Below are 27,569 nucleotides of genomic sequence, written 5' to 3' on the forward strand. Positions count from 1 at the left end.
TGCTGGTTTACTCTTAAATGGAGCCATCATTGATATTATCAACTACACCTTGTCTGCCATGATGTAGGTCGTTGACAATCTGGGTTCTCTCTGGTAGCTGAGGTCATTGATGTGTCATCTGCAGGCATGAGTAGCTTGACTGATGAGGTTGACGTATGCATGTGGAGAGTTCGGGATTTTTAGGGCCAACAGACTCAACTGATTCAACTGAGAACAGAAACTGAGGGCTAGAGGGTGACGCAACATGAGCAGGGCATTTACCCACTTCTGATTTTTGAAATAGTGTTCATGTAGGCCTGCCTGAGTGTTAAGTCAAACCACCTACTTGTGTGTTATTTTTTTTTACAATAAAGACCTTGTAGATTGAAAGTCAATCTTGAATCAAACACAAAGTCTCTGCATTATCACAAAAAAGAGTAGCTGAGGTAACACAGGTTTTACCCACCCTGTTTACCGCTTCAGCCCTGAGCTGTATATACCAGCTATATATCACCTGAGCTCAGTCTGTGCTGCAGAGAAATCCCAATTGTCTGGTTACTGCAGAAACAAACACATTAAACTTGCGCTGTGGTTGTCATTTACCTTGAGTTCCACTGCTCGTGCTGTGTGCGCCGTGTGCGCTTCACTTACTTTCACATTCAGTGCGTTTGAAGTTTGAATTGTCTCTAAAACTATTTGATGGAACCTGCTGTAAAGCTGTTGTGCTGAAAGCTCTGTGGATAATTCATGGACTCCCAGTGACTGACTGCATGACAGCTGCTTCCACTGGAATCACACATATCATATCAACTGGCATTCTTCGAGCGTGAATGCACGCATACGTCTCGCTGAGGATCGCACGGCCAGCAAAGCTCTCCGCCTCCCCGCTGACCGGCTACAGCTGAAGTGCCTCTGTGATTGTTTCAGGGTGTGAGAGGGTAACTTCTTTGATGATTGTGGACATGTGTTTGATCCCTGTGTGAGCGCAGTGGATGTCTTAGGTGTGGCAACTATCACCTGATGGCAGGGAGGGGGCCTCTGTAGGGGTATTTCATCTAGAAACCAAAGACTGCTCAATGCGCACAGACAGAATATATCTTTTTAAAAGGTGTTTGTTGCTACTAGAAATGTCTACACCGTATTTTACATCGTTCAGTGTTGGGTCAAAATTTTTCATATAACCTTCTTGACTTCATTACAGCACAAAAGGTGCAAAGTTGACACCCATCCAGCAACAACAGAGTAGAGGTTTATGCTGAGTGTGTGGTATGATTTTCTTATTAAAGTGCAGGTGATACCGCTGTTGCCAGGAAGTGATGTTATCAGTTCATCTGAATCAACGATAAGTCTGACCGCAGCTCAGAAACTCTTTCTTTCTTATTCCCTCATGGAAAAAAATACACATTGCAATAAAACCAGCGTCCCAACCACTAAAATGTGGCTGGATGACTTACATAACACCTTACATTTGAAAAAGATTTGGTTTGCTTTAAGAAATAAACTCTCAATTTGATTTGGAAACCTCTCATTAAGTACCTTGCGGCTTGAAATTAGAAGACAAACTATATTTACCATCTGTAACATTTCATGGTATCATGTTTTAATAGAGGATTGATAACCCCTAATAATGTCTACACTGTGGCTGCTTGAGCTAACATTAGCTTCACAGACTGACAGGACAATTATATGAGATCAATAAATGGTAAATAGTACAGACACAAGCATGCAGAGGGCATATTAACCAGGTAACAACCAAGAACTTCAGTTTTGTCGTCACCAGCTCTTAACATTAAGCTACAGTTTATGTGCTGACAGTGAAATCAGCTGTTACTGGCATCAACTTTTACTTGATATAGCCTGTTAAGACATTGTTAAGTATGTACACTCTCAGTTCTTGCGATTTGCACTCTTTTAGATCACAATTTTAATAGAAAAACAATCAATTATTTAGCTCTTGTACCTAAAGTATGCAAGGAAAATGGATACCAGCGTTATGATGAGTGGAGGTACATGAGTGTGATTAAACGGACAAGTTGAAAACAAGCACTCTTCTTGTTGACAGTGTATATTAGTTAATAATGTGAGTATATGGACACATGAATTTACTCCACTTTGGGGTTCAGATAAAGATCTGGCTGTTCATGAACTGTATCTTAGTGATTTTAGGACTAAAAATGATCTCCTCTTCCTGTCTGAAAATTATCTGAAAATGATCTCCTGCTCAGTATGGGATACTTGGTCCGCACCCAGGTTTAAAAAAGTGTTCATATGGCCAAATATTTAGGTGAACTGTGCACACATACAAGTTACACCACCAATGTGAAGCAACCTAGTTTGTGATGTCAGGAAAAACTAATGGAAAAATAGATTATAATAATTTCAGGCATTTAGCAGCGACTTATTGATGATAAAATCTAATGTTACAGCGTTTATGGGGAATTAGCTGAAATTTGAGATATATTGGCACCAGTACAGCTGGAGTGAGACAGAGGCTACCGGTGATCTCAACCAGGCCTTGTTTATTTACAGCTGCCATACATACTGTAGGTTCTGTTTCTGATAACAATTCTGACATTTAAAATGCCATGTTGACTTTTTGAATACAAATGAGGGAATACGATATTTGCATGTGAGTGTCTGTGAGGGGCTACGTGCTAGCGTTTGCACTCATGTATGTGTGTTTGTGTGTGCTTCGTGTGTGTGTGAGAGAGCTAGCAGTGACTCCCCTGAGGACTGACTCATCTCAAGTCTAAGTTAGCAGCAGGAAACAGGAAGAGGAAATGGTCACCGCAGAGCCCCTCTGGAGTTGTTTCTTTCTGTATGTGTATGAGTGTGTGGATCTATTCAAATTGAACTTCAGGTGTAATTGGGCGTTTACTGGTGTAGTGGTGCATCATGTAATCACCATACGTGTATCCGCTGTGTGTGTGTGTGTGTGTGTGTTTGTGTGCAGATGCATACTTTGTTCCATTCCCCTCACTGCTATCAAAATATAATCTACCTCCCCCCCGGTGTGGTGTATTTCTCACTACAGCCTCATGGGGCTAAAAAGCTTGTCAAGACCTATATTTTGTGTGTGTGTGTGTGTGTGAAAAAGACAATTGGACTTCCCCTAAATTTCCTGAGCTTGTCTCCTGTGCTGTCCTGACAGAGGCTCTATCAAATACCCACTCTTCCTGTGACCGGGCCCCGGCCCCTGGAAGTGGAAGCGTGTGTGTGAATGTCAGAGAGAGGGTGTGTATATGACACAGAAAGAGAGAGAGAGCAAGAGAGGCAGAAAGGTTGTTCAAACTGGAAAACTGGACGGGGGGAAATTTATATGCTTGCCACTTTTTTGGCATGCTGTGTGAGTGAGTGAGTGTGTTTTACATTCTTGCCCCATACCAGTTCAAAGGGAGCCTCCCATTGAGTCTATTACACATAAACGCTCAGCACAGAAATGCTTAGCACAGAGAGAAGACTCAAAAGGAAAATGTTCTTTATTTAAAAAAAAAACTGGATTTGATTCTTTTCAGCTGCAAATAAAAGAGAAAAGTAGTACAAATATTTGAAGATACATTTTTAAAATGGATTATAACTCTCATTTGAGATACCGCACAAACGCTTCCTCCTGTTGCACGGGCTGTGGTATTACTGACAGCGCTTGGCAAGTAGTGTGGGATAATGAACGGTAATGTGAAAGCTTTGCATCTCAAGGTGCTGCTGGTTATTGAGGTTACCTGGCCGTGCAGAACATGCCAGGTATTTATAGGCCACCGCTGAGTCTGGGCCAGCCAGAGCGCATGTGAAGCTAAGCCACCGTGGTCAGGATCAAAGACTACAAAGACAGAAGTGCAGGTCTACAAACCAGCCCTCCTCCTCCCCTCGCTGTCCTACTTTCTAACAGCTTTTTTTTTCTATCTTCAATACTGAGTGCTTTGCTACCTGGAACTACAGGGGAAAGACCTACATCCCAGTGTGAATAAATGACACAGAATAGGGTTAGACTGATGTATTGGTTTGCAAGGCTGTTATTGGCCTGGTTAAAAATTGGGATTCGGTCCAGTCTGTGTTTACTGTCTGCTGTACCTGATTTGACATTTGAAATGTGACAAAAAAACCCCTAAAACATTAGAGATGACATTGCATTGGATTTCAGTAAAGAGGTTGAGTGTCTTCAAGCCTAAATATTATTTTAGAGAAAACACCAGGGCTTGAAAAGATATTAAATATCAGCCAAATATTTATTTCCAGCAGCTTCACTCCTAACCCTGATCCATGACTGTATACCATATATCACTTTGCTCCATGGACATTTCCTGGAACTTGAATTTACATTGTTTTTAGTCACAATTTCAGGAATTTACTTCTTCTTTCAGGAGCAGGGACTTGTCTTTTTGTCACTGTGAGGTTGCCAGGCAACCAGCGGAGACCCAAGGAGGTTATAGTGCGTTCCAATTAAGACAGAGGTTGAAAAATTTCCAAGTTGAAAATTCTGAGCTGGAAACGTTTCATGATGCCAAATGCAAACGACATGGCTGACTGCAAGAAACTCTATATCTTACTCGTTAATCACATTTGTGATTCATTTTGACATCACTCTACATAAATAACCAGTCTTATTTAACAGTGTTTTTAGGCAAGGAAAATGACTAAATAGTCTTAACGTTCTTGCCATATTGAGTGACATCAGAGCATCTGCTTCTCGGTGAAGTCAGGGTGCACAAAATTGGCCATTGAAATTTCCCAGCCAGAGCTCCGACCTTGACATACTTTTTCACACAGGGGGTTGGAAATTTTGGAGCATGAGATATATTTTGGCACATAACCCTTTGTATCAACAGAACATGTCATTGTTACGCTTCAGTAAAAAAACTACAGCAAAAAAACAAGATATAGTGTGTAAATTATGGAACATTAGAGGTGCTGGTGGGCAGATTTTGTTACTTTTGGACAGAACCAGAGCTTTCTGCCTGTCTTCAGTATCTGTTCTAAGGTAAGCTAACCAGCTGCTGGTGGTAGCCTTATAATTGGTGTACAGGTATAAATAACTCTCACCAAGAAAGCAAATAAGCTTTTTTCCCAAAATATCACACTATTCCTTTAAGAGAAGCCCTTTTTCTTTTGGATAGGAACAAAATCACATAAACATTCTTTCTGTAACAATATATGAGCCAATCTGTGACTGAAATGGCCAAGTTGCGGGAGATATAGGCAGCAATATGTAGTTTACAATCCTGGATCAGGGCTACTGCATTCCAAACAGCCTCCAAAACTGTCAGTAAAGTCCTGCTCACTGCAACCTTTTTTCAGCATGTCGACAGTGAATTCTCTTGGCAGCCAACCAAAAGTGAAAGTACTGGGCATAAAAAATACAACAACCAAACTCCACTATGCAGTTCAAACATACAGAATCAAGCTAAAAAAAAAAAAGCCTTGATCCTGCTTACAGATAACTGTACAAGATGCATTTAGATTCAGAACATGAATTGCCCACGGACAGATGGGCAACCATGCACCGAGATGGAGCAGTGTTTAGATTCTGCATGTTTATTTCTCTTTCTTCCGGCCACTATCTCCCCGCCGCGAGGCCAATTTCCCTTGGGCACCTGCAGGCTCCATCTGAAAGAAGAGGAATAAGGGGATTTTATTTTCAACAAGTGCAATCCCTGTCTCTAACACATTTTTGAAAACTTTCTTCTAAATCTTTGATGAGATGCCGGAGGCCGCATCTGTCATGTCTCGAACGTATCTGAGCTAACAGCAAAAATGGGATTTCACAGCAACATTTATGTTCTACAGATCTTTCAGTGATGTTTTTATGTTGTATAAAGATCCTGCAGAAGCCATGCAGAGGACTGTATGTATGTAAACAATGCTTTTTCCAGATGCTCAAGACTGCCACTATAAGGGGGGGGGGGGGGTTGGGGTTTTTTTTTCTCTGCATCGCTTCCCAGAGGTGGAGGTGGAGTGGGTGGATGCGCTGTCATTCAAAGTGTGGGCGACTCTAAAAACTAATCTCCTTCCTCCACTATGAATGCTCAGAAAATCTGATCCCATCTCACAATTTACTATAGCCACTGTTAGGACTTAAATGATATCCAAAAAGAAGCGTTTTTTTTTTTTTTTTACCCACAAATCACATGGGCAACATGTGATTTTGTCACATGAAAAAAAGTTTGAATGCATGCAGTAGTTGAAATGATACACGGTGGAGGAAGCCATGCCATTTATCTTACGTGAAGAGTTGTGGTTTCTAGTTCACTGGAATACAGAAAACATAGGAACTGGGATTAAAGCACTGCAGTTTTTTTTTTATCTCTGTCTTGTTTAGTTAATGAGAAAGAATCCTCCAATGGTCACTGCATATTTCAACAAGAGAAACAGCCAAAAATGAGATCAGTAGGAAATTATGATTTAAGCTACATTTTAACAGCATGGACACAAAAATAAGACAGTGGAAGTGTTTTCCAATACAGCTAATTCCTTATTATTAGTAGATGTGTGTGTTTCCAAATGGTGTTGGTCAATGGCATAAATTACACCTTATGTATAAGCACACTGTAGAGGTTGTAGAACTTGTATAACCTGCAATACTAATACTACTACTATTACTAATAATAGTAATAGGTATACTGTATGACTTCTGTACTGTATACACACATGTACACACACACACATACACACACAGGATGTCATGAGCCATATAAAAAGATCTCTAATGTCTCACTTAAGACACAATCTATGTATAATGGAAGATAATGTGTGTTATCCATTACAGCTCATGTCTTCGGGGGAGGTGTTAATCAATACTAATCTCTTCATCTAGTCTGATGTGTGATATCAAAGCTCTGGTTTATCAAGTAGTATTGTTCTGTGCTGGGGTGCATGTATGTTGATAGGATTGTAAAACATTTAAAAGCACTCAAACTTTGCTAGTATTCTGGTACTGCAGTCATCAAAATTTGCTCAAGAATTGTAGAATTTCATAACAACTTGGAGATATCCCCTATTAGAAAAAGAATCCATTAGAAAGCCGAGCATATTATCATGGATTTATTCTTGTGCTGCAGATATGACTATATTAATTCAATTTGAGGGAAGTAATAGCACCATTAAAATAAAAAACTTGAGGTCTTTGACTTTGGTGGTTCATGTTGGCCAGCGGTCTGCTAGACTCTCGTTCCCGAGTCATGAAGGTGACGTCGTTTTTTCCTCTACCATTCTGGCCTCCCATCATTGCGTTATATGGCTACTATTATATGTAGCTATTAAGAAAAGTATGGGCACTGTTATATATATTAACTGTCCTTTTATTCCAAAAGTCGTACAAAAAGACAAGGGAAGTACATTTAATAAAGCCCTGGAGGACGGAAGTGGATGAACCCGGTTAAAGAGTAACTGCCCATACAGGATGCTCTAAGTAGTAAAGTGAACGCGCCCACAAGGCGGCAGGGATCGTTTCATTGGTCAACTCTACACCTGGCCTTCTATTGGTTGGGGAATTTTGACTGGGTTGTTGCACAAAAAATCCAAGAGCAGCAGGAAATCTGTGCAAGCAACAATATATCTAAGTGTAAGCATACAGTTTGAGCAGAAGCAGAGCAAATATAAGTGCAAGCGGGGGCTATTTTAATGCGAGGGCAGGGTTTTAGGGAAAGAATTACAAAATCAGAATGTGGAATCAATAAATCATGCACTCGAATTGAAAGACCACACTCTTGAATAAAGACAGGAAGAAAGCCCCATAAATTCAACGTTTAAGAATGGTTGTAAATACATGCTTTTGTTTTATGTTACTCTAAGCTTTTCTAATGTCTTCCAAAGTGCCATATTTTACTCTGTGACATTAAATTATTCATGCGAAAGTCACTGAGAAATAACATAAAGAGATTGCACACAGTCGCATGACTAATGTGTATAATCTGCACAGTGAGATTGAAACAGTGCGTATTTAATTGTTCATGATTATAATGGAAACTCCTAAGGGTATGCTAAGTGATGCTAACCCACTTATGCCATATAGATATGACAAGCCGGCTATTTGTGGGCAGTGCTTTGGCAGCGGAGATCCAGTAGTGGGAAACACATTTGTTGCATTACAGAGGGACTGAACTGTATTTGGTTAATCAGACTTTCTCTGGGTATAGCGCTTGTTCCCTGCTGTTTCGGTGCCAGTTTTGGATTTCATCACTTGGTTTTAATGTGTCATGTCATGAACATCAAGAAGATTTCCTACACTTACCATAACTTGCATCAGAATTCATATTGGGCAAATAAGATGCAGCTACATAAATGAGTGGACGGTCTTCTCTGTTGCAACCCTCCTTTCTGATATAGACTGATTAAATAAGTAGCTTTTTACATATTAATCCTGTCTAATACACTAAACCACGCAAAGTGACCAATAAAAGCCTATCTGGATGACTAGTTGACCTGAAATTTAAAACTGTATACTTAACTGACAGCCAGGATTTAAAGACCTGCGGTACGGGAATTCTTCATTTACTTTTAAGGCTTTTACTGTCTTGAGCCAATAATACAGATGTCATTATGTTTACCTTTTTCCTTGGAGATTTGGATTTATGGCGCCGTCTCACAGAGTATTTGCCTGTTATGGCTCTGGTCAACACTATAATCCAGCATCGACGAAAGGCGGCAATAAAATGGCTGACATGTAAACTACCATGATGAATAGTGGTGTGAGGTGCAGTAAGATGGATAACCTGGATTCAGCCTTTGTTTACCTACAGCCACTATGGTTGTAAATCATGCGCAGCATTGCCAAAGATTCTGTATGTGTCTCCTGCTGGTTGGAAAAGCACTATATTGAAGTGGTTTGGCAGATTGCTACAGATTACTAATTCAAACCCCAAAACGTTGGGGTTTGAATTATGGAGTTCCATTTACTTTATATATTTGAATATTGACAATAAAGCTGTCAATACAGCATTTCCTCATATTGACAATATGGTTATATTTGAGATTGAGTTTTACTGATTGACTGATTTGTGGTTTGATTAATTGGCACACTAAAGTTGCGGTTTGATTGATGTCTGGCACAAGTATAATTTACTGTTAATATAAAATGGTTACGTTTATTGCTTGTATGCTAACTGCAAAAACAGTATACTATAAAGATTAGTATGTAGTACACACTGTGTACAGTTATTATTATTGTAATGGAATTGGGACACAGCAGTAGTGTCCTGGCATGTACGCTTCTTTCTGCTAACAATCCCATAATCCGGACACTTGAATAAAACAGAGCCATTGTTAGAGTTAGTAACACTTGTGCTTCTCATACTATGACAAGTCAAAATGTCTGCTGTGCAAAAGAAACAAAGTGAAATAATTAATCTTTAACAGTAACTGTTATTATAACTACATACAAAGAGTTTATCCCTTTAGAGATGTATGTCCTGAGAGTTACATTGTTTTACTTCCAAATTTAAGTTAAGGTTGTGGAGAATTTACCTTTATTGACTACTTCAACTAATGACACTATCTTCATACAGCTGTTTTTAAAGTGGTTTAAAGTATCAGTTATAGAGCTTCAATGTAGGGATGCAACAAACAATTATTTTCATTATTGTTTTTTTTTTTTCAATTCATGAGTCAATCATTTATATCATCTATAAAATGTCCAAGAATCGTGCAAACATTCCTCAGAGCCCAAGGTGACAACTTGATATGACTTGTTTTGTTTGACCAACACTCCAAAACTCCAAAATATTCAACTTACAGTACAGTACAATGATATGAAACAACATTTAGTTCAATTCAATTCTTATTTTTTGTTGTTCTAGGTCTTTGTGCAGCTGTCTCACTACCATTATTCTTATTTTCTTGCAACTGTGAGTAGCTCCTGCCTATCCTTTGTGCATTGCATTGTGGTTAAAACACGTCAATCAGAAGCACATTCAAAACTCAAGTGGATTTACACTAGTCTGCATTCTGACATCTTTGAGTGTACTTAGTTTTACCACTTTCCCAGTGTCAACACACAGCTTACGCAAAACCTGCTTAGAATTAGTGTGTACTATGGAATTTGGACACAGCTTCTATATTTCCTCTCAATGATGCCATCCTGTAGAGTGATAAATCCCCAAAACTGATTTCAACACTTGGCTGTCCCCTCTTGTGACTCATATGGTCCCACTGGGTGAGACGAGCTGTCTAAAACTGAAGCGTAGGGGTCCGTGACTGACACAGCAGGATCAAAGGCTGCGGGAAGAAGAAAAAAAAAGAAAAAAGTGAGGAATGTCCATATGGATTTTCACTGACAGCCTTAGGACATCGTTTACAATGCAGACAACCCACTCAAACTTGCTCTTACACTTGGTTATGGTTTTGGCGAGTCTTTCAAGTCTTGGCTCCCCAAATGAGTCTACAAGGAGCTGAAAATCTGCAGCTTTTTAACCGTATCCCGATAGCTTCACTTCAGCGGTTGTTTGAAGGACTCTTAAAAACAGAGTTTATATTTTCAACTGAAAGACCCCTTGGGGAGACTACTTTTTCCCGTATGCTTCACTTCATCCTCAGTTAACTGTAGGATAATGTTTCAGTGGCGAGGGAATGAGATCGTCATGTCAACGTGATGAAACAATGGAGATTGTGTTGTAGATTGGTTTGGGTGTGGGTGGAGAGATGAGGTTATGTCTTTAGCATGGCTGCCACAATAGATTCAATGATAATAACAGCAGTGAGCACAGTAGCAAGAAGCTCTGGGATTCCTCGTGCTATCTCAGCGTAGAGGATTCTCCTCCATTATCAGGAGGCTGAACTTAAGGAAAAATTCACACATGAACACACTTACAATCATACATCTTAGTCTGTGATGATTATATAATGCAGAGATTCCCAAGATATCCCAAGCCAAAGCCTTGGAATATGTTTTGAAGCTGCAAACTGCTGCGTTTTAATGTGTGAACACTATTGTTCAGTACACTGGGAATAAAATAAAATGGATGACAAAAATCAATAATGCAAGAATCTGGGTGGAAATTGGACTGTTAAAGTATCATCTACAACATAAATCACCATTTCACCATTCATAGTTTGGAATAATGACTTGGAGAGACGCATCAGCAGCAACACACAATCAAGTGGATTGTAAATTTCCATAGCATCATGAGGACTCCATTTACTGTAAACTGCACTAAAGGAGAAAACTCAACAACTTTTTAAAGAAAAAAATGATGAAAATGTTGAAAAGTTGCCTTTTTTTTGGTGAAAAAACAAGACTTATTACAAGAGTTATTACAATTCATCCTCTGGGCACCACAGATATGTTCCAAATCCATCCATACCAGCAATCCATCCAGTAGTTGTTGAGACATTTTAGAAAAAAAAAAAACCCAACATTGCAACCACATAGTGGTGCTACATGAAAGGTCAGGGGATCACCAAAGTAAGCAAGCTACAAAATTTCACGGCAATCTAGCTAACAGGTGTTGACATATTTCAGTCCAGAGCAAAGTGGTGGAATGACCAACAGACCATCCATAAAGCAACAAAAACACAGACATTCATATAATCTGAAGTGGTAGTAATAGGATAAAATAGTTTTGGGTTTGTACAAATGAATGCTTGACTCTTCGGCATTACGTCTGAAAAAAGACAAGTACTAATATACTAAACAAACAAATGTGGCAAGCACCAGTATGAATAATTCTTACTTGACTGTATGTCACAAAAAATCATGTGTTTTTTTTCTTGTCTGTTCCGTGTATGTAAGTGTGTGTGTATGTGTGTGTTAGTGTACTATGACTGGTGGCACACTGCTGGTCAGTTATGGGCAGCCTGCTGATTCAGACAGTGTGAAATTCAGTTGGAGTCACCTCACCTGACAGCATAGTGAAGATCCGGCAGATCAGATGCATTTGGCCTGGAGCTGTGTGGGATCATCAGTATGCTCATTCAGTGTTTGTGTGTGTGTGTGAAAACCGTGCAAATGAGTGATTACATGGGCGATACGTCGCTCTGTTAATATGAGCATAAAACATTGCGGGAGGTGCAGGAGCGAAGGAGGATTTCAAGGATCTGCTTTGATTACTGGTCAGGGTGTGAATGCACGTGTGACCTCAGGGGTTTAGTCTGTGGGGTTTGATGTGATTTACCTGGACAGCAATGATGACCTTGCTTTTGAACTTATGCTGTTGAGGTGGCGTTACTAGGAGGGACTCAAATCTTATACTGTTGTCAGTTTTATTTCTGCTGGAGCACAAACCGAACTGAAGGCCAAAAGACTTAGCAAGTGTGTGACATAGTGTAGTTAGAGGAGGACTTGGAGTGTCTTCAGCTTCCACTGGGACAGATTTGTTCCAAAGTTTGTGCTGGAAAATGAGTTTTTAAACATGAGACATCTCAGCAGCTGGGCCAGTTATTGACTCATTAGCAGTGAATGACAACACTGTCAAAACTTGCAGCTACTACTGAGGTCATATTGTGCTGTGTGCCATGGAAACATCCACGTTCATTTATCAGCATATAGTTTCATTTGAGGACATGTTTTATATTATTATGCTATAAATACTGAATCTCCCAATGTCATCCATGACCATTATTGCTATTTCTCAATAGAAATCACCAGAAAAGTAGGTACCTTCCAAGCAGTTGTGGGATTGTTCAGCTGACAGTTTAGTTTCACAATTCCTATTAGTATCTCCTGGTAAAGGTGCAGAAAGGTGGTTTCTATTCCCCATGTCCAGATTGCCATGGTCACCTGTATCAATATAGCTTTTTAAATGAAAAAAAAAAGTGTTGCCAGATAACTGAATGAGTATAGAATAATGATTTGGCTCATAAATACTTTACCAGGGGAACACTAATTCCTGTGTGAGACGTTAATCAAGTCACTTTTTGATGTAGAGTTCAAACAACTGCAGAAAATTAATCAGCAGCTATTTTGATAATTGATTAATCATTCAAGTTGTTTTTTTCTAGAAAAAAAATGCTGCAGATTCATTGTTACCAGCTTCTTAATTGTGACAATTTGCTGCTTTTCTTTGTCATATGTGACAGTAAATTGAATATCTTTGGGTTTTAGACTGCGGTTCAGACAAAATTTTTCACTATTTTCTAATATTTTTTGGACCAAATGATCAATCGAGAAAATAATCGACAAGATTAATCGTTAATGAAAATTATCCATCAGTTGCAAACCCTAATTTTATGATTCCAAAGCCATGTGAGCTATCAGCTTTACTGACATTAACATTTCACAGAGAAAGTCAAAGGTGACAGAAAGTTGGCGTCTTAACTTTACTGCCGTTCATCTCCCTCACTGTGTCTGAGAGGGCTTATGTTGTCATTTTTCAAAAGTTTCGTTTTTCACACAGTAGACGCTTGATGTGGACGGAGTGTGAGGAAAGATACATTTTGAGAGTAGCTGGCTTAGTGTGGACGTGGTCTGAGGTAAGCAGTGTTTTCTAGGAATTTCTGCTGTCTTTATATGCATGACTGTAGAATTAATGCAAGTGAAACAGTGTTTGATGAGGAGAGCGGCGGACTAAATGATGCAGGCAATGAAGACCGAGGAGAAAATGGCAAACGTGCGCCGCATTCCAATCAGCTATACGTCTGTATATCCAAACACACTAATTATGTATTATGGACGTTAATGAGCCACGGCACTGATTGCTAAACATTAGCTAGTCTGTCTCTCTCCGAGCCAATCAGGCTTTTACTGGCTTCTCTCTATGTGGATTGAATTTTATACGCCGCTGCATCTGTCAGGCAGACGTGCTCACAAACACACACACACACACACACACAAGTGTACACACACATTTATCTAATCATATATGCACAAATAGCAATAATCTATCTCACTTGCAACACCCAAACACCAACACACACACACAGGAAACAAACGGGAAGTCAATTAGTCTAAATAACACATGTACTACACACACTCTCTGTCACACACTGACACACACCCACGCATTTTACACCAGCATTCATTGTACTTACTGTCTCCATTGTGCATTTTTATGTAAATTTTGTGCTTTTTTATGTCTCGGTGAATTTGACATCCATTATTTGTCACCAGGCACAATAAGAGGGAAACAGAGGAGGTTGGTACATAATCACTCGTCCTTTATTTCCAGACTGTTCCAGAGAGCAACATGTTTGATGTGGAAAGCGTGTGAGAGAGGAGCCTTTTGGTTTTCTCTCTAAAACACAAACAGAATTTCACTGACTTGTTTTCCAGCCTTTCATGCAAGTTTAATCAAACATTGCCTGCAAAAAATGAGAGGCAGTGCCATTAATTCTGAAAAAAAAAAAGATTTGAGATTTCTAACCCCACCAAAAGCTTTTATGGTTTTCTGTAGTCTTTGAAGAATGATTTAAAGCTTTTGTAAAACCACTGTTAGCAAAAGCCAACTTTGACTTTTTAGTCACTGGTGCAACAAAGCACATCCTTACATTTTACACCATCAAACTCATCCTCTTAGCACTTTAAATCAACTGTTCCAAATATGCTAAGCATGAATACATCTCCCGAGTCAGAAAGTACTACAGTGAGATGGGAAAATCCCCTGAGATAACGGTCAGTGAGAGCTGGCGGTGATGCTAACACTCTCTGAAGGTGCCTTCACACCTGCTTGTTTGGCGTTGTTGAATTGGTCCCTCAAGTGTTTCCCTCCTGGATTACCTCATATGTGGGAGTGAGAAAACCCCAGAGGCAGTGTTTGCCAAACAGCTGATGCCTGGTCAGTCTCAGTCAGATAGTCACAGGCATGTGAAACCTATTCTATGTATGAAACCTCCTCTGTGCGTATCTTATTTATTGTTTGTAGGTTTATTGAAAATAGCAAATCAGCCAAAATTTAAGCTACAAATTACAATATTGTTTATAATTTAGAATTTACATATATTTAGCTGACTTTGTCCATGAAGCTGTGTTTCTGTCAGTTTGACTCTGTTTGTTTTCCAGTGAAAACGCTGCAGTTAAATACCGTTTTCAGCTGTGATTTCAGAATCTGTTTAGTGGGTAGATGACCTCAATTACAATCTGTAAACAGGAATTAAAGTGTTCTTATTCTCACTGTGCCTGTGCTCGGTTTTGAAGGCGATGTAAACATATATAGTGTTATCAAATGTACGTGTTTCAGCGGATTACCTTAATGATTGCTATTTTTAGCCGGTAATCAGTAATTTAGAGAAAGAAGGGAAAGAAAAGAATATGAGCCACAGAAAGGAGGAGTGAAAGTGGAGTGTGGAAAACTGGGACAGCACGCTGGGTTGTGTGTGAAACCAATAAAACCGTTGGCACGTTATACACTGAAAATGCATCCGCCCGTTTCTGAAGTTTATCACGAGAAAACAGTGAAGAATGTCTCGCAATGAACAGAAGAGGAGATGTTGATAGCAGATACTAGCAATCATCTCATATTGCTTCCTGATAATCAATTCACCTTTTGTCCTGTCTGTGTCCTCACCTGCTCTACTTATTACTGAACTATGGAGCCAGTATTGATCTTTCAGTGAAAGCGGCAAACACATCATCCATGTCTGAATGAGCCCTCTTATAAGATCCATTCAGAAGCATCATAGCGTGACAATACTGAGCGTTTCATTGCGTACTGATCGTCGAATTACATCTGTATGAACATTTTATGTGCATTATCAATATCTATCTGACTGTGCCAAAGCTGCGTCCACTTGCCAAGTATAAAATAAGGATGATGAAAAGCCGAAAAGCTGCAATTTTTGACTTTAATGTGGCCCAGTGTGTGTTCAATCTATAGAAACCAACATGTGGAGTAGTGTGATTGCTCTTTTTTAAATTCACAGAGAGCTGACAGATTGCTACTGACATCCACCCACACACAGACACACACACACACACTGTGTACTCATCTCCCTTTCATCTCAACAGTCACATCCCTCATCCTGCTTTAATTGCTCTGTTGTGAATCATTAGATCCAGCGGTGCGGCTGTGGTCAGACAGGGCAGGTTTATTAGCCTCCATCAAAGAGCCTCCATCCCTCTGCATCACGACTCATCGGCTACATGGCTGCTAACCCTCAGACCTCCTGCTTTATGTACATACACTGACACCAAATGTAATGCCCCACCTTTGATCTTTTCAACTCGAAACCCTTGCGTGATGTCTTACTGTACTGAGCCGTGCTGAGAACCTGACAGCGAAAATCATTTCGGGCTCACTTCGTGATTGTGGCTGATGACACAGTTGCTCAAAGCGACTTTAAAGAACAGATACTGTGCCAGTCTTGCATGGGAGACCTTGTGACGGCTGAATCATGATGTATTTTTAAGTCTTGCAGAATACAGCTCTAAGACCTCTTCTTCTCACAGTAGTAATCATATATATATTTGCTTTGCTGACTAATGAAGTTTCTTTTTTTGCTAAAATTAAGTATATCGCCTCTTGGAATTTCAACCCTTCATTTCCTTTGTGGACAGGTTTCTATTATTAGTGGTATAACTGCCGATGGATGAAATACTTGTGAGTCTTCAAAAAGTCTTCTTGGCTGTGTGCAGATGGTCAATTTTGCAGCGAATGTGTGTGTGACTCATGTGAACGCCGAAGCCAAAAAGCACAACTCTATGCGACTCGTCCTCAGCTGCCAACAGAAACTGGAAAGGCTCCAAAGCTCTGTAGAGCATGCAGTGGATCTTCAGCTTTTTGGACATGTTGTACCTGCCAACTGGCCTCCGGATGTCATGCTCTTCATTCATTATTGGAGAGTGTAGACCAGCATCTCTGTCTAATAGCTGCGTGAGGATTAATAACTGGAGGGAAGAAGATTCTCTTTGAATATTGGTGGAAGCGCTCAGATACGGGATGTGTCACTCTCGATGCATACATCCACGTCTGTGTTTGGATTGCTAAACTGACATGCATTTTAATATTTTAACACAACATGTGTTCATTAACATATACCGCAGTTCATGTTGCAGAAGTGCTTTATCAGTTGTCACCCACACATGAATCACAGATAGCCCACAAAATGTCCACATTTATACTCAAAACTGTCTCTTGTTCCCGTTCCTCTTTGCTTTCTGAGGGAACCATTGATAACAGAGGTTCACTAACGTCCAGGCTCCTTTCAGTCTGCAGCTTTAAATAGGCTCTATAAGTTTAAGCTTTGGATCCTCTTTCTCATGTAACGTAGAAAAAAAAGTTCCCGCGCTGTACAGTAAAGTTAAAGCACAATCGTTCTGCATAAGCTGTTTGTTCTGTTTGAGAATTAAAAGATTAGTGCGAAATTCAGTCAAAAGAATTCATGCAAGCGAATGTGATTGAAGTTGTTGTTCCAATAATTGTTGATAACAAATACTTTGAAGTATAAATAAGTAGAAAATGAATTGTTTTTGGACTGGCACACCTTTCAAAATCCTATTTTTGTCTCCTCTACTTTTATTAGTTCAGGTTGATTTTCTGAACTAAATCTCTCTGAACATCGTCCTCTTGCTGTCCAGCTGCAATAAACCGGATCAGAGAGGAGTTGATAAAAACGTTGCTCATCTGAGTTGAATTCAGTTATTACTGATAAGCTGAAGGAGCAGCAGCAAACGTTCGGCAGACTTTTTTGCCCTTGAAGGCGACACTCAGGTAATTGGTGGAGGTTGTTGAATACCTGCAGACACGACTCAGGCTTTAAAAAAGGAACTTTTTTTTTAATTCAGTTTTTCAGGTAGAAAAAAAATGTCATTATTATATATTTAGTTTACAAAAAAGATATTTTTTTATTATTTTATTTAAAAAAATACACTAAAAAGAATCAGATTTGAGTCATCCATCATCTATAATAAAGTATGAGGTCTCTATGGAAACTGAAAATGGTTTTAAGCAGGGCATGGAAAGCACCAATTTTATCCTGATTTGTCATTTGTACGATTGTATATAAATGCAGGTCTCTAACACTTGTGCGTGCAACCTCCACTCACGACTCACGATAATCAACCACCTCTGCTGGTAGCTCTGTCACGAACACACCGCCCCCTCCCACCGTTCAGCTGCTCACAACTAATATTTCCCTTTGATCACAACTACGACTAATGAACTCAGCTTTAATTTGTGTTTCATTAGTGCCCCGCTGCGACACTTGTCCGCCGTGATAAAAGGTCCTCTCAAACTCAGACAGACAGATTGATGAAATATGAGATGTCAGACAGTCAGACAGAGATATGATGGATGTGATGAAGTTTGATTGATTGCATATTTCAATTGATCAGCACTTGTCAGCTTGTCTATGAGAGACCTTTAACCTGATTAACAGAATCAGGAAATACCAAAAACAGCTTTAGCCCACAGATCACCATCAATCTTCAGCATCCTACGTTGGGTGAACATTAATTCTACGTCAGTGACACACTACATGTCGCATTATTAGTTCCAGGGGTTCCACTTCTGTCTCTCTCTGTCCTTTGTCTGCTACTAGAGGGGGAAGGGAAAGGCCGGTTGTGTGATCAATATTGATTCGTAAGAGCTTTATGCTCTGAGGCAAATGTATCTATGGTGCATCTTTGATTTGTTGCGGAGCGAGTGCAAGCGTGCAGGCATGTTTTCACCAGCACGTCCGCGTGTTCTGTCGATGGGTAGATGACCCACAAACAGCTGTTTGCCAGGTCGCAGAACGTGAACGGACAGAGCTGCCTGTCGGTGGAGCGTTGACACAGATAATAGAGCTGTATCGTTCATACAGCAGGTGAGTTCAATGATTAGTCAAGCAGGTCACACACACACACACACACACATACGGGGTCAAGGGCACTGCCAGGACTGAGCACAGCAGCGTGAAATTACATGTCATACTAATAGCAATCATGTCAGCCTACGAGGGCACGTGGTTTACTTCACAGCGCGATCAATTACTGATCAGTTCACGCAACTCTGCTCTGCTGTTACTGTTCCACTTTCTGTTGACTGTGTGTCGATTGAATCCGTTTTTTGTGCAGCAAAATTCCCCTCTCATGAACACCTCTCTCATTGTTTCTTGTTGCTTCTGCTCTACTCTAAAATAAAGCATGTGAAATGAATGTTGTACTATTACATATACATTATTCACTTTGGTAATAGAAGTTTGCTTGTGCAACTGAACTGCTTCATGTATGATAATCCATGGAAGATGACATGGTGTGAGTTGTACAGTGTTGTCTGTTTTGGTTAGTGGTGGTACAGTGTTTGAGAATGCTGCCCTCATGTGTCTCCTCTGAGAAATGCAGCACAGTTTGAGCACCAAGAACAAAACAACAAACCCCCGAAATCAGTCAAGTATTTACGTTTCACACTGAATTACTTTAATTAATCTAATTAACTTACTTTTTCTTTTTCATTACAGGTTATGGACACACTTTCTAAACTGTCCCAAACAGCGATTGCACAACAAACTGGACTCAGGTATGTTGAAATGACACATTGTCTATTATGATCATGATAATACAACTTAACACATGATGCATGATATATGAAGCTTTTAAACCTAAAACAGGATTCTTTCTTTTTTCCTTAAAAGGCCTTTTCCGACAGAAGAGAGTGTTGAAGACGAGGATATCTACAACCACTTGGAAGACCTCATAGAGTATGTTATCCCTCGTCTCTTCTCCTCTCCTCTGCTCTCCTCTCATTTAAAATATCTTAATTTTACTCTCAAGTCTCCCTCCTACGTAAAAATCTTTTTTCAGGCTATTTTGGGCATATGCAACATTTGCTCTCTGAGTGTTGACTGGAGGGCAGCCACTTCCTCCTGGGCTGACAGCACCACCTCACCCCACTCTTTTCTTAGTTAACCACATGTCATGTAGGCTTGTGGCATGTATATAATCCACTTCCGTTGCAAACAGGGCTGCTGGTACATTCTCATGTAAAGCCCTCTATCTAAATGTAATGCAGCAATAAAAAACGGGATCTGAAAGAATTTTAGAGGCTTGACAGTGTTGTAGTTAACATGCTTTTTGATGGTGCTATAGATTAAAATATATTTTGGACTACAGCTGTCAGTTGGCAATGTGTATATACAGAATATTTTTGCTAATATTTTTCCTCTCACCAATATTTTCTTGTATTTATAACACTTGCTTATTTAAACATTCGTTAAACTTTAGATTTCAGGCTTTCTTCAGCCAGCCGGTGCAGATGCCTTTTGATTTTGATGTCTCTATTTTTGGCCTACACGCAGTCAAATGTCACTTTTTGGAGCCAAACATGTAACCATTAACAATTATGGGAAAAATTGATTGATATTGAGACCATTTCAAGGGCAGACTTACTGTAACATGTGCTCTGATGTGAGGCAGTGAAGACGGATAATCTTACAGTTAAAATGATTTTGGGAAGCCTTACGATGACACGGTGCTCTGGTCTATGTTTAGTGCTGACAGCTCCTAGAGTAGGAGGCAGCCCACTAGTCTGTAGTGACAGAGGAAAACATGGGGCTGACAGCAGCCAGCAGTGGATGTGAGATAGATGTGGCAGCCTGGATCACACTCAACAGAGCCGTGTTCAGCTCTCAACTCCCATCTGCTCAGTGCTAAACCACCGTTAAATGGACATAGCATACACACACACACACACACACACACACACACACGCAGAAATATACCCATCCCCCCCAACAGGAGAGATTCACTTTTCAGTTTAATTTATCGGCTACTTGTTCATTTAGATCCAACTGTTAGATCGCAGCAACTAACTGATACAGATTCTGCACAACCACTGCCACAGGTCATGACCAAAAGAAATCTACATATTTGCAAACTGGAACTTTTAATGATGAATTAGTGTTTACAAAAAAGGTTCAAAAGTAAATTCTGTACTTAGGTGTTGCTGCTTATTTTACCCTTGAGAAAATCCAGTCATTTTCAAATGCATCAAATGGACTTGATGCTCCACAAAGTGCTACTAGTGTGGCTGGAAACTGACAAAAATGGGTGCATGTTGAAATTTTGTTCAATAATACAAGCATGCAATTCACTGTTTCCCTAATGAATACTGACAGGAAATTGGAAAATTAACATTGGTTAGATGTGTTTGTGTTGTGTGTTTTTTTAATGATATAACTCAAAGATTTTAAAGACCCTGCAAACTTTTCTTCAAATCTTAAAGGTACCCTGTGGAATTTTCTTGTTTACAAAAAAAAGTGATGTTTACATTCAGTATAACTCAGTAAAGCACACTGTGTTGATCCCTGGAGCCTGACAAATGTCCTAAATGCATTTCCTTACTCATTAAACATTTGGAAAGCTGATTTTTAAAATGTTTTAAATCCTGCATTGTTTACATCTGTGTTTATTTGTGAGCAGTCTTCATCTTCCCTGCCTTTGTTGGCACATTGCTAAGTTTCTTCACATGTCACTGCTGCCAGCTGTTGATCAGTGGAATTATGTAAAACCAACAGGAAGACTGTGCAGCATGGCCTGCATGCCAGTGCACAATACAAACATAATGAAAACCCCCTCTTTAAAACATTCCAACCAACCAACCACCAACCAACAACAACAACAACAAAACATCTTTAGGTATTATTAATTAAGAGTTTAATACTCAAAAACTCAGTTCATCTGCTACATCAGAGCTGTTATGAAGGACTGTGGTGCACATTAAAATATGTGACATAAACATTTCCATCTGAATTCCTACCCAATTCAAACCAGAGGAAAAATAAACAAAAGGGCAGAAATCTCTCAAATGAAACAACCACAACTTAAGCAAAAAAATGTGTGTTTATGTATTGCAAAAAGCTGATGGATGAAAAACATTTCCATGTCCTTTAAAACTGAAATGTTATTGTAGATGTTCTAGTCAAATTTATTCTTGGATTTATTTCAGATGCGTTTCTTCAATTCTATATCGAGCCAGTTACCCATGGCTCACTACCGTTTCTCTCTATGAAAATAGCAATTCCTACTTGTTGAAGCAGCATGCTATTTTTGTAGCAGCAAATTGAATAAATCTCCACAAAACTGCCAGACGTTCCAACATATTTGAATTTACCCGATAAGTTGTAGTTCATATGTTCTCACCTCTGACATAATTCTAGTGGGCTACTATCACTTCACATGTATGCTAACATAACATACTAACATACTATCACAGAGCTGACCAGCAAATGATCCAACAGGGACATACGGATCAGTCTAGTTTTAATCATTCACATCATTGACCAGTCCACCAAAACCTTGGTGTATTAATGCCAATATCCATTGGACATTCTGTCAGACCTGCTGGAGTGTTTTTTTTTTCAATGCTTTTAATATCCACAGCCTGTGCAATACATGCCTCACCTCACCCCCTGCTCTTCACCTTAATATACCATACAGTGCCTGCACACTTAAAAGTCCTACGTGCTCTGTGTTTAAGTGCCTCCTTGAGAGATTTTCCCCTTATGTTTCTTTCCTCTTGAGGACATTGGTTTCTAAGGTAAGTAGAAGAGTAGAAGAACACACACATGCACAGAGTCATGCCATGTTGGTCCAATTGCTAAAGTAAAGTAATTGGCTTGGATGGGAGCAATCAGAAAAGGCCTGTGGCTTCACACAGAAAAGTCTTGTGTGTGTGTGTGCGTGTGTGTGTTCCTGAACCACTTTCACAGCCATGGATTAAGTTTTGTCCCCGACTAACAGGATTTGTAGTATAGTATTAAAATCCATGTCTGTTAAACTAGAACTGGCTGGTGTTTTTTTGTGTGTGTGTGTGTCCAACGGAAACTCTTCACGCGGCTGTCATGAAGAGTAAAAAAAACCAGTACCCACTCACTAAAACTCAGGATCAAACAGCAGTGTGATGTAATGTAATGTCACTTCTATATCCTATCATGTGTGTTGCAGTGAGAACGGGGTGGAGGATGAGGAGGATCTGTACGACTGCGTGTATGACGACGAAGACGGCGGAGAGATCTATGAGGACCTGATGAAGACAGAAGCCATCCCTCCTCCGGTCAGAGCTCTTTAACCTCTCTCACATCTTTACTACACCTCATTGATACAGGTGTTGACGAAGTTGTACACATCGAGTCCACATCTGTATTAAAGGATTTAATACATTTATTCACTTCCTTCCCAAGAGATAGAGGAGAGGATTTAGACTTTTTGAACAAATCAAACAAATGAGATATGACGTGTTAATTAGTGAGCTTTAGTCTTTATGCTAAGCTACAATAAGCTAACCAACTGCTGGCTGTAACGCTAACTTTATATTTATCGAACAGATAACTAACTGATGGCAAGAATGCAAATAAATGTATACATTTTAAGTAACAGACCAGGTGATTACATTACTTTAAATTATTACTTAAATCATATACATTTAAGACATTAAACTTATTAATTGCAGTTTTGTGTTGTATTTTCTTATCAAATGTTTTGGATTGAGCTGAATTAAACTCATTGCTCTAGATAGACAGACAGATACAGTTTGGAAAATACATTCCCTCACTACGATTGAAACCTGCAGATGCCCAACATTTCATAGCTTAGGAATTTATCAAGCTGATAAAAGCTGTTTGAAACTGTACCTCACATCCTGTATCACAATTGGCAGAGAATCGAGCAAGCATGTGTGAATCCCTGACTTTGCTCAAAGGGTCACACTGGTTACATCTGGTTGAAGACTCAACAGCCACAGCACCCACAGCGCTGACACATAGTAACAGACCTGTGTGTGTGTGTTTGTGTGTGTGTGTGTGTGTGTGTGTGTGTGTGTGTGTGTGTGTAGGCGTTTCAGAAACAGGCGGAGACTGACATCAGGAGTTGCTGTTTAACAGAAATCAAGCAGACAGAGGAGAAATACACTGAAACCCTGGACTCTATAGAGAAGGTACAGACTGGCTGACTGATGCTGTCTGATGTGCTTGTTACTGTATTGTGATGACATCTTAATATGAAATGATATTCACTTTATTGCACTGATTTTTTGCTGTGATTTTGTGTGCTGTTATTCACTGATGTAATGTGGAATCATGAAGTTTTTAGATTTATAACTTCAGGGTATTTGGATAAAAAGTATCTGGTGTGTAGTGAAGAATGTGGTAGTGTTGTTGCTTAATCCTGTTCAATTTTGTTACTGTTCTTAGATCAGTGGTTCCCAAAGAATAAAAGCAGTGTCTGCTTGCGACCCCCCCAGTCAAAGGTTGAACATATTTGAGTTGTGTGCAGTTTAACCAAAAACTGTTTTTCTCCTCTATATCTGTCAGATTTTGTTTAATTTCAACAACTGTTAAGAAACCTAAGAGGTAAAACAATTGAGTTCTTCACATGAAAAAAGCATGAAGATCAGAAAAAAGAGGAAAAAAAAATAAATCAATACTCTTCTTTTCTCATTCATAATCTCGCGCCCCACCATATTTATCTTGCGAATCACTGACTTTAATTATACCACTCCTTGTAACTTTTAAATGTGAAATGACTTGAAATTGACTAAGTGGGGCTAATGTACTTATCAAACTAGAGTAAACTGACATCTACAATATGAGTGTGATGTACTGAGGAACCAAAATCTGTAAAAAAAAAAAAAAAAAAACAGTGAAAAAGGAAAGCTACGTTCCTGTTACATAACAGGATTAACAAGATACAACACAGAGATCAAGATTTATAAAAACTATTCTTAACAAGGAAAAAAGTAAGCATTTATTAATGCATTGTTTATTTCTCTAGCCATCCTGACTAATTTAAATGTCATTACTTTTCCCAGTAACAACTACTGTATATAGGCAATTTCAGTACCAGAAATAATACAAGTTACTAATAAAATTTCCAACTCTGCTAGAAATCAATTTGGCTTCCTTATCAAGTGCAATATGTGAATCCGACTGAACGTAATCACCAGTTTACAAGGTATAATGGAAAAAATAATGAGTGTTGTAACAAATCTTTTGTCCCTGAGAGAAATAGCTGAAAGAATATATTTTTATTTTTGAAATTAGCAGCGGATACTGAGTAAACTGAGCACTGCTGGGAACAAACTACACCAAAAGAAAAGCCCTTTAGTCGTGGATGTTTTCCACCTTGCCCTGCACTTTTTCAGGACTGTGGAAGGCCCGCGCCGTCTCTTACCCCCCGGCCACAGCTACTTGTCTTCTCTCTCTTGTGTACGTTCACGTCTGGAAAAAGACCTTGCCTGATTTCCCAGCGGAGTATCTCAGTAGATGACTTTCGTTATGAAGTGGATGGTGGAATTTAGTTTGTGCTCGCCTGCTCCTTTGAGATGTAGAGGTGACTATGTGGCGGGAGTTTTCTGAGAGGAAATCATTAAATTGCAAACTCTGAAAATGAGATTATTGTCGTGACCCAGACAGTCCTCCTTGTTTTTGCTGACTGCAGCTCTTTGCAACTTGGCCCCCATAATATAATAGCTTCTCGCAAAATGACTTTCCCACACTTATTCTAGAGGGACGAGCTTCATTCTCTCACATTCTCTCTCTCTGCTGCAGCACTTTATGACGCCCCTCACCATGTTTTTATCCATGGCCGAGATGGAAAAGGTGTTTGTGAATGTCCCGGTAAGTCTACAGTATAATAATCCTACTGGGTGGGCAGCTTTGGGTCACAAAATTCTTTTTACACAGAAAACATTTTGACATGTTACAGCAGTGTGATAAATGATGACACTGAAAGCTACAATCTAATTCATTTTGGTGGGTTTTGTACTGACTTTGATTGAGCATCATGTTTTTTTTCTTCTATGACATGTCACAGTAGGAAAAAGCACATGTGTAAATAATCAAATCAATGATGGCTGAATTCCATTTAGCTGCTTCAGTTTCAGGGTCCTGGTATTGTTAACGCTACTATCAACACCTGTGCTCTTCCTACCGTGAAAAGTCAAACGTCTGCTGTGAAAAAGGCCCATAGTGAAAAACAAATCAATGTTTAATACACAAGTTGGATCACAACTGTTCACACAGCTTTTAATGTGCATAATGAGCATGCAAACATAGCTGCTAATCAGAGCTTGCTAATTAGAAAACTACAGCAGGCGTTGCAATCTATCCGGTGGTTGCTGACAAACAGCCAACTTAGGTTTAAGTTCAAGGATACTTTATATCTGCAAAAAACAGGATAAACAGTTAAATGTTAAAAGAGAACCACGAATTGAATTGAATTTGTCATATGCCACCATCTAAATCTTTAGTTTCAAATGAAAGGGGAGCTTAAACGATTAGTTGATTAATCAATAGAAAAATATTTGTCAACTATTTTGTTAATTGATTGATTAATTTAGTATTTTTCAAGCAAAAATATCAATTATTTCCTAATTTCAACTTCTCCATCGTGAGGATTTGCTGCTTTTCTTTGTCTCAGTCTGTGTCTCTTTGATCATAAAGCATTTCTCTTCAGGTTGTAGATTGCTCAGACAAAACAAAGGAAATTTTATTGAGCAGTTTTCATTATTTTCTTACATCTAATTAATCAGCCGATGAATCAATAATGAAAATAACTTCTAGTTGCAACCCTAAATGAAAGTAAAGAAAACGGAAGCGGCTCAACATGAAAGATTGTTTGATTTTGTGTTTCAGGAACTGGTTAAAGTTCACAAATGTTTACTACTGGAAATCCAAGACTCAGTCCAACACAGAAGTGCCCAGAACCTTTACCAGATATTCATCAGTTTCAAAGAGAGGTACAGTATATACTTTATAATCCCCTGAAAAAGTCTTTGTGTCATTTTTAGAATAATACAGAACAGGGATATAATTTTCTTATACTGCATACAGAACTTTTATTAACTATATCCAGTTTAGGAATAAAATAATAATAAAATCAGCTGATTTATTTCATTTAAGTTGTTGTTGAGGCCTTTCTGTCTTACATACTGTTTTGAGGGAAGTGTAGCATCCTGTCATTCCCTCCAATCTTCTCTCTGTTTCTTCATGCGTTCGATCTGTTCCAGGTTGCTGATCTATGGGAAATACTGCAGCCATGTGGAGACAGCCATCGCCACTCTGGATGGCATCTGCAAAGACAGAGAGGACGTACGCATGAAGCTAGAGGTAAAAGGTTTCATGTTTTTAGTGTCAGTAAGTGATTCTGTACAGCTCAGTGTGACAAGTGTTCATTCCTCAATGTCTCAGTGTGGTCGGTGAATGCCCTCAAGTGTGTACCTGAGGCATTGCAGGTGACGATCATAGATCACTGTTTAGTTCTTTGTCAGGCTCTAATACTCCCATCGTCACTATTCTCATCTCTAGCAAGTGAAAAATAAGTCAAATTAAGCTTTTTTTAAGCAGTTCTGACCCTTTCAAGACACTTTAAACAAACGCTGAACTATCATCGGCTGGTTTTCTTTGCAGGGTCTCTACATATTTAATTTATGAGATGATGTATTGATTCTCTTTCTTTGTCTTCATACAGGAATGTTCAAAGAGAGCCAACTACGGCAAGTTCACACTGAGGGATCTGCTGGTGGTTCCTATGCAGCGAGTCTTGAAGTACCATCTTCTCCTGCAGGTACAGTAAAGTACTCAAACCTAACCCATCCTATTCCTGTACTTCCTTTAGTCATACATTTAGATTTTCTGCATTTTCAATGTTTATTATTCATGTAGAAGCGATTCAGATTGTGTCAGATGTTTAATGTAGATGTGATCATGTTCTTGGGGGAAACATAAACATAAACATGTAGCAGTGTCAGTTCTAT

At 39.3% G+C, this 27,569-nt stretch overlaps 1 protein-coding gene across 1 annotated transcript in view; it reads left to right on the top strand.

The window, feature by feature from the left end:
- LOC137172914 (guanine nucleotide exchange factor VAV3-like) overlaps positions 1-27,569 on the top strand; it is a 94,192-nt gene that overhangs the window by 23,523 nt on the left and 43,100 nt on the right. The window contains exons 3-10 of the mRNA XM_067577531.1: positions 19,279-19,337; positions 19,453-19,518; positions 22,763-22,871; positions 23,649-23,750; positions 25,363-25,431; positions 26,449-26,552; positions 26,823-26,922; positions 27,284-27,379. Of these exons, the coding sequence (XP_067433632.1) occupies positions 19,279-19,337; positions 19,453-19,518; positions 22,763-22,871; positions 23,649-23,750; positions 25,363-25,431; positions 26,449-26,552; positions 26,823-26,922; positions 27,284-27,379 (705 nt within the window). The remainder of the gene's footprint in view (positions 1-19,278; positions 19,338-19,452; positions 19,519-22,762; positions 22,872-23,648; positions 23,751-25,362; positions 25,432-26,448; positions 26,553-26,822; positions 26,923-27,283; positions 27,380-27,569) is intronic.

This window comes from Thunnus thynnus, chromosome 21 (genome assembly GCF_963924715.1).
Source record: "Thunnus thynnus chromosome 21, fThuThy2.1, whole genome shotgun sequence".
Taxonomy (NCBI): domain Eukaryota; kingdom Metazoa; phylum Chordata; class Actinopteri; order Scombriformes; family Scombridae; genus Thunnus; species Thunnus thynnus.